This window comes from Corythoichthys intestinalis, chromosome 14 (genome assembly GCF_030265065.1).
Source record: "Corythoichthys intestinalis isolate RoL2023-P3 chromosome 14, ASM3026506v1, whole genome shotgun sequence".
NCBI classification, from domain to species: domain Eukaryota; kingdom Metazoa; phylum Chordata; class Actinopteri; order Syngnathiformes; family Syngnathidae; genus Corythoichthys; species Corythoichthys intestinalis.
This window is the reverse complement of record NC_080408.1, coordinates 32,574,140-32,588,763: the sequence shown is the minus strand read 5'-3', so window position 1 is coordinate 32,588,763 and position 14,624 is coordinate 32,574,140. Positions and strand designations below refer to the sequence as shown.

General features: G+C 40.7%; 1 protein-coding gene across 6 annotated transcripts in view; it reads left to right on the top strand.

The window, feature by feature from the left end:
* gigyf2 (GRB10 interacting GYF protein 2) overlaps window positions 1-14,624 on the top strand; it is a 28,271-nt gene that overhangs the window by 12,079 nt on the left and 1,568 nt on the right. For 5 of the 6 annotated variants that reach the window (XM_057857325.1, XM_057857322.1, XM_057857323.1 and 2 more), the window contains exons 20-27: window positions 3,261-3,401; window positions 3,485-3,643; window positions 3,805-4,050; window positions 4,236-4,358; window positions 4,445-4,705; window positions 11,849-12,048; window positions 12,168-12,316; window positions 12,391-12,587. In XM_057857325.1, coding sequence (XP_057713308.1) covers window positions 3,261-3,401; window positions 3,485-3,643; window positions 3,805-4,050; window positions 4,236-4,358; window positions 4,445-4,705; window positions 11,849-12,048; window positions 12,168-12,316; window positions 12,391-12,587 — 1,476 coding nt within the window. The remainder of the gene's footprint in view (window positions 1-3,260; window positions 3,402-3,484; window positions 3,644-3,804; window positions 4,051-4,235; window positions 4,359-4,444; window positions 4,706-11,848; window positions 12,049-12,167; window positions 12,317-12,390; window positions 12,588-14,624) is intronic. The other variant, XM_057857326.1, reaches the window with a different exon arrangement.

Sequence of the window (14,624 nt, the reverse complement as noted above, 5' to 3'; positions counted from 1 at the left end):
CGGGCCGGACTTCTCTCTCGCTAACTCATATATATTCATATATTTATACTAGAACGATGTATGGATGTCAAACTAAGGAATACTTGTTATAAAATAAATAATTTGGATAAAACAGAGAAGGCGCTGTGCATGCCTGCACACGTGAACGCCGTGGCGCTGCCCTCTTTTTAATCTTGCCCTCCCGCCTTGGCGCCCTCGGCGAATCCGCATCCTGGTATTTCGTTTTCGATATGAAGCAGCAAGAAGTGAAAAACATACTAAAGACGGGGAATTGAAAAGAAAAACATGCACTGCGGTAGGAGTGGGGCATGGAAAGGCTTCAAAATTGAATGTTGAAGATGCGATACAGAACGTGTGTCGGCTTCACTGAATGTAAACGAATGTGGCGCTTTGCTCTCATACGAGAAATTTATTTAACAAACTATTTTGTTGTGTAAATGCATTTATAATCATAAAAATATGTAGACTATTTGAACATTGAGAAAATGTTTGAACATTGAGAAAAATGCGTTTTTTTCTGCCAACTCTAAAAGAGATTAAAATAAATGTCCACTATCCGCTTGATAGAACAGACACACATATAAAAAATATAAATGTTTATTGAATATCCATCTTACAGTCTTGTTCAACTGGGAGAATTCGTTACAAAAGACGGGCTTTAATTTGTTATCATTATGCACAGTCGTCACATAATCACACAAAACGTAACCATGCGTCGAATCCCCGCTTTTCCTCCTCCCGAATCCTCCGAGCTCGCACCTACAAATAAAACATAACATTTCGGGGGGGGGGGGGGGGGGGGGGCGTCAGGCTCAGGCCTGCAGATCAAGTTAATTGATCGGGGGCAGGCTTTAATAACCGCGGGCCGGGTCGGGCGGATTTTTTAGGCCCGATCTAATCTCTCATGTGGAATACGTCGACTTGCATCGTAGCAGTGTTTGGGTTGTGTCAGTCTTGTTAGATGTGCTGCGCCTCTCCCACACTCTCTTCACCGGAGTTTACGATGTTTTTCAAGATAGGCTGCGCTCCAGCTTGCTTGTTTAGAAACACATGGTAAGATTTTTCTTATCTTGGCAAGAGAGAATATGGAATTTTGCTTTAGCCTTTAAAGGTTTGTGCTGAGTGATTACTACATACTAAATGTAACTTGTGGCGTTAGCATAGCATTCGTTTTAGCATTAGCATCAACTTTAGTGTGGTGAGCATCCTCTTAAACCAGTGGTCTCCAAACTATTCCACATAGGGCCGCAGTGGGTGCAGGATTTCACTCCAACAAAGCAAGACCACACCTTTTCTCCAATCTAGGTGTTTTATAAGTGTAATCAGTTGATTGCAGTCAGGTGCTGCTTGTTGTAATAGAGCCTAGTTCGGGCCTAAAAAATCCAGCCCGACCCGACACGGCCCGCTGGTATTGAGGCCCGACCCGGCCCGAGCTCGATCACTTAACTAGATTTGCAGGCCCGAGCCCGAAAAACCCGATTTTTTTTTTTTTTTTTTTTTTGAGTGACGCGGAAAAAACGCAGCAGCAGCAGCAATTTATTTTCATTTCTTCGAGTTGGCAGAAAAAAACGCAAGTTTTCTTAATGTTTAAATAATGTACATATTTTTTTTAGAATTATCAAAGCATTCACACAACAAAATAACGCTGGGAAAGTTTGTTAAACATATTTCTGAGTGTGTGGGACATTGTTCTCACATGGACGCGCCTCTCTGACAAGGAGAGGGAACAAAAGAGGGCGGCGCCTCGGCCGTGCGCAAACTACAGCGGGAGGACAAGAAGCAAAAGCGGCCGGCGCCACGGCGTTCGTGCACACGCACAAGCAAAAGCGCAATACAGAGAGCCTGCTCTCCATTTTTTTAATTTTTTTTTTTTTTTTTTTTTTTTGAGTTACGCGGAAAAAACGCAACAGCAGCAATTTATTTTCATTTCTTCGAGTTGGCAGAAAAAAAACGCAAGTTTTCTTAATGTTTAAATAATCTACATATTTTTTTGAGAATTATCAAAGCATTCACACAACGAAATAACGCTGGGAAAGTTTGTTAAACATATTTCTGAGCGTGTGGGATATTGTTCTCACATGGACGCGCCTCTCTGACAAGGAGAGGGAACAGGAGAGGGCGGCGCCTCGGCCGTGCAGCGGGAGGACAAGAAGAAAAAGCGGCCGGCGCCACGGCGTTCGTGCACACGCACAAGCAAAAGCGCAATACAGAGAGCATGCTCTCCATTTTTTTTTTTTTTTAAAAATAATTTATTAGTCCGGCATGGCGGCCCGACCTGACCCGAACGTGAATGCTAAAATTGTGGGCCCGACCCGACCCGAATGTCGGGTCGGGTCGGGTTCGGGCACAAAATCTAACCTCTATGTTGTAGTACAAACCACATTGGTTAAAAGGTCTGTGCTTGATCGGTATGAACAAAAACCAGGACCCACAGGGGCCTTCGAGGACCGGTTTGGAGACCCCTGTCTGTAAACGCTCGAACATTTTTTTTTTTTTTTATCATACAGTTCATGGCCTCTAGGTGGATTTAATTGAAAGTAATGTCCTGCACTGCTTTTCCTGCTGAGTGTGTATTATCATCACAATGTTGGTGTTGTCCTTGTAGACACTACTATTTGTGCTCATCTGTCTATGCTCATTTGAATTTTTCAATCAATCAAATTTATTTATATAGCCCTTTACAAAACCCGAAATGTCCCCAGAGTGCTTTACAGCAAAGAAAGACAAACATGGCACATAGTAAATAAAAGGCAGGAAAGTATTATACAATGACATTAGGAAGAAAAAAAAGAAAAAAGAAATGAAACAACGCATCACGATAAAAGTCAGACAGCAAATAAAACAATAAAACATAAAATCCGAAAACATTAAAAACCCTAAAGAAATAAAGCCAGGCTAAACTAATCTTGGGGAAAGGAGAGTCTGAAAAGGTGTCTTTTCAAACGAAAACATTTTGAGTAACTGCCAACTAAAACTAGACGAAATTTAAATTAGATTTTGTCGCCTAAAAGTAGACAAAGATGAACACAATTTGAAATGACGAAAATATGACCAAGACTAATATGTATTTTTGTCCAAAAGACTAAATTAAAAAAAAAATTAGTTCTGCCACAAACCATGATCCAAAAAAAATACCGTAACACAAATGGCTTTTTAGACAGAATGTTTAGTTTGAAAATAGGTGAGACTCTCAAGTGGGGTAAAACGTTTTCCATTGATATTTTAAAAAACACTTTTGTCGTTCTTATCTCATGCATCAGTTGGAACTGGAGAGGCGCGAAGCTGAAATGAGAGCCAAAAGGGAAGAAGAAGAGAGGAAGCGCCTGGAGGAGGCTCTGCGGGCTCGTCAAGAGGAGGAGCGTAAGCGGCTAGAGGAGGAGGAGCTGGCGCGACAAAAACAGGTTGAGTGATTGAGCCATTGTTTTTCAAATTTTACATGACTTTCAAAATCATTACTAACTGGCGCTCCGGTGTAAATCTGTAGGAGGAAGCTCTCAGGCGACAGCGAGAACAGGAGGAGGCTCATCGAAGAAAAAAGGAAGAGGAGGAGAGATTGGCACAGGAGGAAGCTTTGCGAAAACTAGAAGAGAGGAGAAGAGAGGAGGAGGAGAGGAAGAAAAGAGAGGAGTTCCTTCGTAAACAGGTAAAGCCAGCTGCTCGCCTTCTACAAACTTTCTAATGCACATCCAGCTGTTGAAGAACTAGCACTCATGAAAAATAATTGCCAAAGCCACACTCTTTTAAACCTTCTTATTAGAGGTATTTGCTTTAAATTACCTCACCTGTTAATTCTGCATGGTACAGGAAGAGGAGCGCAGAAAACAAGAGGAGCTGGAAGCATTAAAGAGGCGCGAGGAGGAGAAGCGGGCAGAGGAGGAGGCTGCCGCCGCCGCTGCTGCAGCGGCCGCCGCCTTGGCCCAGCAACAGCAGGAAGAGCAGAAGAGGAGGGAGCAGGAGGCACAGAGACAACAGGAACTGCAGAGACAGAGGCAGCAGCAACAGGAGGCTCTTCGGAGACTACAACAGCAGCAGCAGCTTGCACAAATGAAGGTAACAAATGTTTTGTTGCAAAACAAACTACAATGTTTCGTACGTAACCCTGCCAAACACAAGTGCAACTGCAGCACATCGTGTTGTTGGCGATAACTGATTAAGTAGCAAAGAAGTGAGGGCATTTTTGAAATGGTCTTCCAATTTGTATGTCAAGATAATCCAATGCTCTTTTGTGTTTATAGCTTCCATTGTCATCAAAGTGGGGTCATCAGTCCGCCAACACTAGCAACAAGAATCAGAACACTCTGTCACTGGCAGAGATCCAGAAACTGGAAGAGGAGCGAGAAAGACTGGCACTTGTAGAGGTAAACCATCTTGTTGAACAGCTCAGTTTTTTTTTCTTGTTTCTACATCATTTTGACACAATATGTTTGCCCCCACCCACATGTAGCAGCAGCGCCAACAGCAGGAGCTCCTGAAAATGCAGCAGCACCAAGCCCTCCAGCAAGCGCAGCAGGCCCAGGCCAAGCTGTCTGGTTGGGGCCATGCCGCCAAACAGGCCCCTGTTACCAAGTCCCTTCTGGAGATACAGAGAGAGGAAGCGCAACAGATGAAACAGAAGAAGGAGCAGCCATCACAGCAGCAGCAGCAGCAACAGCAGCAGCCGCAGAATGCCCTCTTCACTCAGCCAACCCGACCGCAGAACAGAACGGTATGTAACACTTGTGATAACACAGCACAGCAAATATATGAAAATGAATAGAAGGATGCATTTATTTGTGTCAAGCCAAAACTATCCCTTTGTTAAAATGCTTAAAGGGACAGACAGCTCCTCTACCATGTGCATCCCAGCAAAAATAATCTTATTTGATAAATTGAAAAAACCCACAGAATTAGATTTTTCTGATGTTTACTAGTGGAGTAAAACGTAAAAAAAAGCCAGTAATATCAGGGAGCGGCAGCCTCACATGGGGAAGTCATTTTATCAATGCCTTTAAGTTGACCGCGACTTGCTAACAGTCTATTTGTGACTATGACATGGTCTTTTACTGGCAGCTCTCAAAATTTTAAAGGATTAGACGTCAATGGCAGCTGATACATTAACCCTCTATAGGGCTGTCATTTAATTCATTGGCTGCCATTGATGGCGCTAGACACCCAATCCATTTGTTTTGTGAGAGGCTTAAAACAAAATGGATTGGACATTTAGCGGCGTCCATGGCACTGAAACATGAGTATTCCCAACCAGTTGTCCTCATGTAAATGTATTAAGCCTCTATGTCTGTTTTCAATGGCAGCAAATAGAGGCGTGCAAAATTTTCGATTCTTAGATTATTCGCGATTCGGCCGTGGAAGATTCGAGAATGATTCACAAACATCCAAATTCTGATTATTGAATTATACCAGGTAAAGCGGAAATAAAACGCAGTCAGCACGGTCTTCGGGACGCAATGAGGAACGGACCGAGAGTAAATATCATGTGCAGCTAATGCCGCTAGGTAAAAAAAAAAAAAACAATAATACCTGACTGCGGCTGTCAGCCGCTAAGAACAGCGCCCAGTTGCTAGTTGCTACAAACATACGGCAACATACGGCTATGGTAGATATCACATATATCTAGACTAGATGTGAAATGACACTTTCCCGCGCTAGTAAACAGGCGCCATCTTAAAGCAGTAGACTTCTCTAGAAGGCTCTGTTGTAGAGAACCTAATTACTTTTTATTTAAAATACCCCTAAATCGGCAAAATCTTGACTTGAATCTATCTTTAAATGATGAAACAGTTTTAAAACTTTCACATGTCGAAAGTAGACATGAGGGAAATTATGGCATAACGGGCGCAATTTTAACAACTTTAACGGTTGATTCACAACATTAAATTAATTGAATGTAGTTTAAAGCTGCTGATACAGAATGGGGACTTGAGTATTTTACTGTACTGTTTTTAACCGGTAACTTGATACTAAAATAGTAGTTTGGTTTATTGAGCCTGGGAGGATTTTTGAACAATTTTGGAACAAATATACGAAACATAATTTTTTTTTTTTTTAAAAAGGAGGGGGGGCATCAATAATCGATTTATAATTGAATCGGAGTCTCTGAATCGTAATCGAATCGTTAGGTGGCCAAAGATTCCCACCTCTATCAGCAAATGAGCAGCCGCTTTCAGATTGTAGGAACCTAAGTACAGTGGTACCTCGAAATACGATCGCATCGCCACACGATGTTTTCGACATAGGGCGTGAAATTTGACTCGCCATTTGTTTCTACATCTGACGACATGCTTGAAATACGACTACACTCCAGATCAATACTGGGGCACCTGCCCCAGTGAAATATGTCCGGCTAGTAAGGATGCAACAATACTCGGTTTTATATTGAACCGTCCGATACGCCCTCTTTGATTCAATACACAAAAACATTCGAGCCAAATGAAAAGCTCCCACTATGTATTTTCCGAATTTATTTTTGTCATCTCTCTCGCTTAAATGCCAGGCGCAGCTTTCCCATGAAAAAACAAACTCTGCCGCTAGCAGTCCCCCTCCTCCACTCCTCCCCCTAACTGCATGAAAGGTGGGAGGTGTGGCGCACGAGGATCATTGCTCGTGAGGACAGACAGAAACTTAAGGAGGCGGCTTGCCGGTTTCAATATCGTACAGATCTGTTGTTTGGTAGCATTTTAGGTGAGCTGATATGCTTTGCCCACTCGTACATATTAAACAAAGACTACCTTTACGGATACGTACAACAAAGTCCGCCAATATAATGTTGCCGACTTGGCTGCTACGAATAACCTCACTTGGTCACAGAGAACTAACTCACGGTTACATGATGAACAATTAGTGACAAATTAAGAGCGCTGTACTTCAAACTCATCCTGTTTATGAAAGACGAATGTCAAATGCTGGTTTTGTGCAGTGATGACCAGATGTTACTTCTGTGGCGTTTGTCACCTTTTTTTAATGCCTGACAACTCGCGCGCACACACACACTAGATATCAAATAGCAGCCTAAATGTGCTACGTTAGATCCCATGCGACCATCGATTCGTTAAAAAAAACGCCATGGGTGAATGGAAGTTAAGCAGGCCAAATCAATCCATACCAGTGACTATAGATAATGCTGCAAATATTGTTAATTCAGTAAGTAACACAGATGGACTCTGACCACAAATAGTATGTTTTTCTCATGTGGTAAACATACCTGCTAGAGAGTAATAGCAATCAACAGTGTGCCCGCCTCACTTTACAAACAGTAAAGTTTGTTCTCAGCACTTTTATAGAAAATTTCTTCAGATCAGTAAGAAGTAAGCACATAAATATTATGCACTATAATGGATATTTATATGATGGCATTGTTATTTTTGCTTGTAAGCACAATAAAAAAAAACATTTGTATTTTTTGTTTCAGAGCATTAAATGTACTGACATGGTACCCGCAGGTTATTAAAAGTATTAAAAAAGCATTGAATTTAGTTTTCCATTATGAAAGGTATTAAAACTATTAAATTAGTTGTTGTAAGTCTGGAATTTTTTCACCGTGGTCTTAATTTTTAAGAACATATCAGTGCAACCTAAATTATATCCATGACGAAGTTTTTTTTTCTTTTTTTTTAATCCATAACGAAGATGACGCATAGAATTTTTACAATGCACTGCACTACAAATCGAAATGCAACGCGTGCGTGCCAAACCACCACAATTGGTAAAACGGAGAATCCATCCAGCTCTCGGGAATGTGTCCGTTTGTCGGTGGAATGAAAACCCTGCCGGCAGACGTATTGTGGATTCTGAACACAAAAACAGACCACCATTCATATACTTCAAATAAGTCCATTGGTGATCTGTTTCGGATATTACGTCATTTTTGGTCGGCATCGGCTGTCACAATTTGGTCATATTGCGTTTTGTTCCAGACGGAGTGTTCCCGATGTCTTAACTGTCTTTTGTAACGAATTTTCAGTTGGCAGAAAAAAAACGCACATTTTCTTAATGCTTAAATAGTGTACATATTTTTATGACCATTATAAATGCATTTACACAATGAAATAACGCCGGAAAAGTTTGTTAAACATAATGTTGGTCAAATCGTGTTTTTTTTCCGGAGGGAGCATTCACGACTTCGTAACTGCAGCCAGTTTAAGCTCATCAAGACTTCAAGATAGAGGTAAAATCCGGCCTAAAAAGTCCAGCCTGACCCGAACTGGTCCGCGGGTATTAAAGCCCGACCCGCATTTTGTGTGATAACATTTGTGACGATGTCTGCATAAAAGCCTGTCTTTTGTAACGAATTCTCAGTTGGCAGAAAAAAAACGCACATTTTCTTAATGTTTAAATAGACTACATATTTTTATGATCATTGTAAATTTATTTACACAACGAAATAACGCTTGAAAAGTTTGTTAAATATAAATAAACAGATGCTGTTTTGCGGACTCGCAGAGGGGAAGATTAAAAAGGGCGTATAGGCACGCGCTGGCTCTGCAATGACCATACAGTGCCTTCTTTTTTTTTTAATCCAAATTATTTATTTATAACAAGTATTCCTTAGCGTTAATATATAGTTATTTCAAAAAGTTAGCGAGAAAGAACCATGGCCCGGCCCGACGTAATAATTGACATTTTAAATTTTATCATGTTTTCAGTTTAATTTAGCTGTTTCCAGCTTGCTATGTTTATAATTGCGATGTTTCTTTACCGCTTTTCGTCTTACTACGAAGAGGGAGGAAGTTACATCGGCCGCCGCTATGATATTTAAGTCATCAGCCATCTGCTGTGACCCGGGACCGCTTCCCATGTCAGTCGACACGGGAAATTGTTTTCACACACAGCTGCTGCACGGTTAAGTCCCGCGATATTCCCGTTGTTTTGGAGTATGTGATAGGGCTTAAGTTACATCCAGATACTTTAGGTTGCAGTTTATGGGTCATGCGAAGGCAGTGGACCTGCTTAAACATTTCGGTTTGCCTTCCGAATGAATGTGAATTTCGCTGCTTTAACTCGAGAGTTAACCATGTTCACTGGGGTCTTGGCAGGTGCACGAGCGGCTAGCCTGTTGCAGAAGATGGCTGGTCTGAGTCCTGTCCTCCTCCTCTTTTTGTCCATAATTATTGTGTGCGTGTGTGTTTAAAAAAATTCTGACAGATTTTATAATGTTACTTTAAATGTGTTTTAATTGTATCTTCAATATATGTGCATTGTTTTGTCAAACACACTTAGTAATTGAGGTTAAATTTGATGTTCAGTGCTTTATTTATTTAATATGATTCAATATGACCTAAATAATGAGTGCGAGAAAAGTATTAATTTTTAGTTGAAATGGCATTTAAAAAAGGTCTTCAAAGTCTTGAATTTAGATTTATCAATCCTTGGGGGACCCTGAAATTGAATCAAATCGGAAATCGTGTCCCGCGTATCGAAAATCGTACCGAACCGTGACCTAACTGTATTGTTGCATCCTTACTGGTGAGGCCCATGGCCTCTCCTGTAGTTACAGGAACTATCCTTAACCAGGCAGTTGTGTTCGCAGATAGGTACTGTGCCTGATACAAACTGCTGTGATGTCGTAGTCTGCGCCAGTGACTCATTTTTTCGCCACACCTACCTCTGGCAAAATACAACTGCGAAAACGAAGCTGAACGGAAAACAACGAAATGCAGATTTTGCATTTTCGAAGGGAATAATTTCTACAACCCCTAGCTAAAAGTATGGAATCACCAGTCTCAGACGAGCACTCACTCAGACATTTAATTATGTAGAACGAATGCAGATAAAAAGCTTTTTAAAAAAAAAAAAAAAAAAAAAAAAAGAAAGAAATTAGTTCAAAAGTGCAACTCTTTAGCATTCAGAGACACTAAAAGAAATGAATAAAAAACATTGTGTTGGTCAGTAAATTTTACTTTTATAGAGCAAGTGCAGGGAAATATAGAATCCATTCTGAGGAAAAATATGCCAACTCTCTTAGATTACAGTTGCCAGATCAACAGTGCTGTGGACCATTTTTTTTCAATTTCCACTACAGGTTTTCAATGGGGTTGAGATCTGGGCTATTTGCAGGCCATGACATTGACTGAATGAGTCTTTCTCCAAGGAATGCTTTAACCGTTTTAGCTCTGTGGCATGATCCATTGTCATCTTGGGAAATGATTTCATTATCCCCAAACATATTTTCAATTGAAGGGATAAGAAAGCTATCTAAAAAAATTCAATGTAAACTCGTGCATTGAAGATTTAACCACAGCCATCTCCCCAGTGCCTTTGCCTGACATGCAGTCCCATGTCATCAAGGACTGAGGGAATTTTTTTGTTTTCTTCAGGCAGTTGTCTTTGTAAATCTCACTGGCATCCAGCATCATCACCTTGTCCAATGCAGATTCTTGACTCATTACTGAAAATAACCTTCATCCATTCATTCACAGTCCATGATTGCCTCTTCTTAGCCCATTGCGGTCTTGTTCTTTTCTGTTTGTGTCAATGATGGTTTCCTTTTAGCTTTCCTGTATGAAAATCCCATTTCCTTTAGGCGATTTTGCATAGTTCTGTCACATACCTTGACTACAGCTTCCTCCCATTTATTCTTTGTCTTGTTGTACATCTTCTGTTTTCAAGACATATGGCCTTTAGTTGTTTGTCATGACGTTTGGATGTCTTCCTCGATCTACCAGTACGCTTAACTTTAACAACCTTTCCATTCTGCTGGTCCAGCTTTTTGATACAGCTGACTGTCAACAGCCCACATCTTTGGCAACCATACGTTTAGCATTACCTTCTTCAAGAAGGTTGATAATCCTCTCCTTGGTCTCAAGAGACATCTCTCTTATTGGAGCTATAATTCTTGTGAACCCACTTGGTCCAGCAGCATTCCAAGGTGTGATAACTGCAATGTTTTTAACTACTGACTAAAGAGCAGATCTAATCTGAGGCAGGGGACCAGTTAAGGAAAGGAAATTGACTCTGTGTGTCTGTATTTTCTTCTCAAAATGAAAATGGAGTGATTCCATATTTTTTTCTTCAGAATGGAGTGATTCTGTATTTCCCTGCACTTGCTCTATAAAAGTAACATTTACTGACCACCACAATGTTTTTTATACATTTCTTATAGTGTTTCTGAATGCCAAGGAGTTGCACTTTTGAACTGTTTCATTCTTTTTTTCAAGCTTTTTATCTGAGTTTGTTCTACATAATAAAATGTCTGAGTGAGTGCTTGTACGAGACTGGTGATTCCATACTTTGTGCTTGGGGTTGTAACTGTGAGCAAATCCAGCATCTGACGACAAGACTGGAAGCGCACACAGATTTAGTACAGGGTAGTGTTTTTTTTTTTTTTTTTTTAAATATGGTGGTTCCTCGAGACACGCGAGTATGGAAGGTGCGTAGCTTCTGATTTCAGCGAATCGCCAAACACCTACATATCCAGTTCCTATGGCCCCACTGAAAGTCCCTTACCTCAGAGTAGGAACTAAAATGGTTCTCCGAACTTGAGTTCCTAGTCAGAGTTCCTATATGTGTGAACACGCAAAATGACGTTTTTGTCCCCCTAAAAGGTTCTAGGAACTGCGGATAGTTCCTACAGTGTGAAAGCAGCTAATAAAGAAGAAAATCTATAGTGTTATTTGGGCCCTAACCAGTATGTATATATTCATTTAAATTTTATTAATATTGTGTTAACATTTCATGAATTTATATTTTTTAGTTAAACGAATTATGTAATATATATATGTAGGCCGTACTAAACGTTAATATTATGGCCTACTTGAGTGTGTGTGTTTTGTTGTACTTTCTTTTTCTTTTTTAAATTACCAAAAAGTATTTTGTTCTATAAAGGGTAAAAGAACATCTCTCATTTTAATTCCAGCCATCTATGAGCAACTCTGTGTGGGGCTCTGTGAACACCAGCCCATGCTCAAACTGGGTGTCGGACTCGAGCAGCATCTGGGGTGACACCCACAACTCCAACATGGGCTTCTGGGATGAGGCTGTGAAGGAGGCTGTCCACCAGCCTCCGCCTACCAGGAAAGGAAATGCACAGAAAAACAAAGGCAATGCCAATCTCAGGTATGAAGACCAATCTGCCAAAATGTATCCACATACAGTGGAATAAAAAAAGTCTACAGACACCTATTCCCGTAACTTGCGTCATGCCCACCATTCTATATTTGTTTGCGAATGTGAAGCAATTCCAGTGGGCGAGCAAACAAGAAGGTGGAGGAGGAAGAGAAGTTGCTCAAATTGTTCCAAGGAGTCAACAAGAGCCAGCAGGATGGGTTCATGCAGTGGTGTGAGCACACTCTGCACAGCCTCAACACCGCCAACAATCTGGATGGTAAATAGTCGCACGAAAAAGTGCAGTACGGTTACAGAATCATTTATCTGAGCTCAAAGCTGTTTCCGCCACAGTTCCCACGTTTGCGTCGTTCCTGAAAGAAGTAGACTCACCATATGAGGTACATGACTATGTCAGGGCCTACCTCGGGGACACAGCCGAGGCCAAGGACTTTGCCAAGCAGTTCCTGGAGCGTCGTGCCAAACAGAACGCCAATCAGCAAAAAACGCCGCCGCTGCAGAATCAACCGCAAGCCCTCAAACAGCAGCAGGTGAGTGAGACATGTACAAGCCAATGCTTAGATGTTGAAAATGGCTTTTAAAAAAAGATTGTCAAAAATTGCCGCGACCCAACAAATTTGACACAAAACGGCATTTGTTCATAGATAAGCCGCACTGGACTATAAGACGCAACTGTCCTCACTGTATTATGAGATACTCAGACTGAAAGATATCAATCGATAACACTTTGTTTGGCAGCGGCATCATTAGACTATCATTAGACTATCATAATTATGACATGACACTGCCATGAGCATTAATGAATGCTTCGGACAGATGTCATTTTTGTGTCATCAGGCAAATGATCTCCCTTTTGAATGGATGTAAAAGATCCGAGATGGACATAAATGGAGTTAGTGACATAATTTGTTGGATGACACTTAATGGCATCTGTCATAAGCATTCATAAATGCCCATCATAATGTCATGTCATAATTATGACTGTCTTATGGCAGTCATATGACGCCGCTGTCAAATAAAGTGTTACCTATTTACCCAAATGATTCAACAAAAAAGCCGCACTGGACTATAAGCCGCCGGATTCAAAATGAGAGAAAAAAGTAGCGGTTTATTGTATGAAAAATACAGTATATGCATTTTGTTTGCATACCGCAATAAATTTGTTTTAAATTTTATTTATTTTTTTTTTTTTGGAATCATACTTAGAAATTACCTTTTACAATTCTGACCTTCATGGTCATTGCCATTGTCTTGTTTCATTTCGCCAAGTAAAAAACTACAGTGGTACCTCTACTTACGAAATTAATTGGTTCTGGAAATAGTTTCGTCAACTGAAAATTCCGTTAGTAGAGATGCGTTATCCATGTAAATGCCCTAATCCATTCCAAGCCCCCGAAATTCAGACATAAATCTTTTATAAAGCATAAAAATTCATCAAACCATATAACAATTACATGTTACAATTAATTATTTTACAATAAACAGGACATGAGAGTGGTGCATAATGTAAAAGAATAAAGGTTAATAAACTCGTGTATAGCTGTCAGAATGAAGAGAATGCTGGAATGCACACAGACACAGTAGAAGTCCCTCTTAGCCAACTGGATGCCAGGAAGATCCTAGGCAATAGCCAATGGCAGAGCAGCTATAATTATGTTACATTCCGTTAACTCAGTACTTCTCAAATAGTGGGGCACGCTCGGTGGGTGGCAGTGGCGCTCTCATTTTCAGAGTGCGCGCAGTATTTTTGAACTAAGGAAGAGCACTCAGCACACACAGAAAACAGATATGAAGAGCAGTGTGCCGCCGCCGTTTTCGAAAGCCGTTTTCCGACCGGACTCACTCACGCAGCGACCCACTGTCTTGTCCGGTTCTCACGTCGCCACCCGAGAAGTGCCATTTTCGGCTTGGGATCGTCACGACGACCGCCCTCACCTACGGTTCTACCTCGGCCGCCGAGAATGCGCTTTTTTTCGTGCCGTTTGCCTTTTAGCTTTGACTATTAATACAGTGGGTGATGAGGAAAGACCGCTGTTTACTGTGTCTAAAAATAATTATAGCGGACAGCCAGAAGCCACATCAATTAAGACACCACTTAAAGACATTAGACCCCAATCTCATTGATAAGCCGCTTGATTGTTTTTCAGTGAAAACGTGCCGAATATTGCCAACAATCGTCCTGCTTTGTCAGTGCTATATCAGTAAACCAGTGAGCATTGTTAGCATGCTCATTGCAAAATAACTCCATACTATTGCAAAGGAGGTAAATACTGTGAGCAGCAAAAATAAAAACTGTCCTTCTGTCCAAGGACACTCTTTTTTTTCTTTTATTCAGTTTTGTTTTTTCGGTCAAATTTTTTGGCATATTGTCCTCATGAGTGAATGTTTCTAATCAATTTTAATTTGTTATTATTTACTGATTTTATTACATTTTATTTTTCTATATCAAATGGTCAAAAATGTACCTTGAGTGTATTTTTTACAGTTTGGATGTGACTTTTTTTTTTTTTTTAATTCAGGCAAATTGATGCGCGTCAAGTCTTGTCTGTTACAAACAAAACAATGTT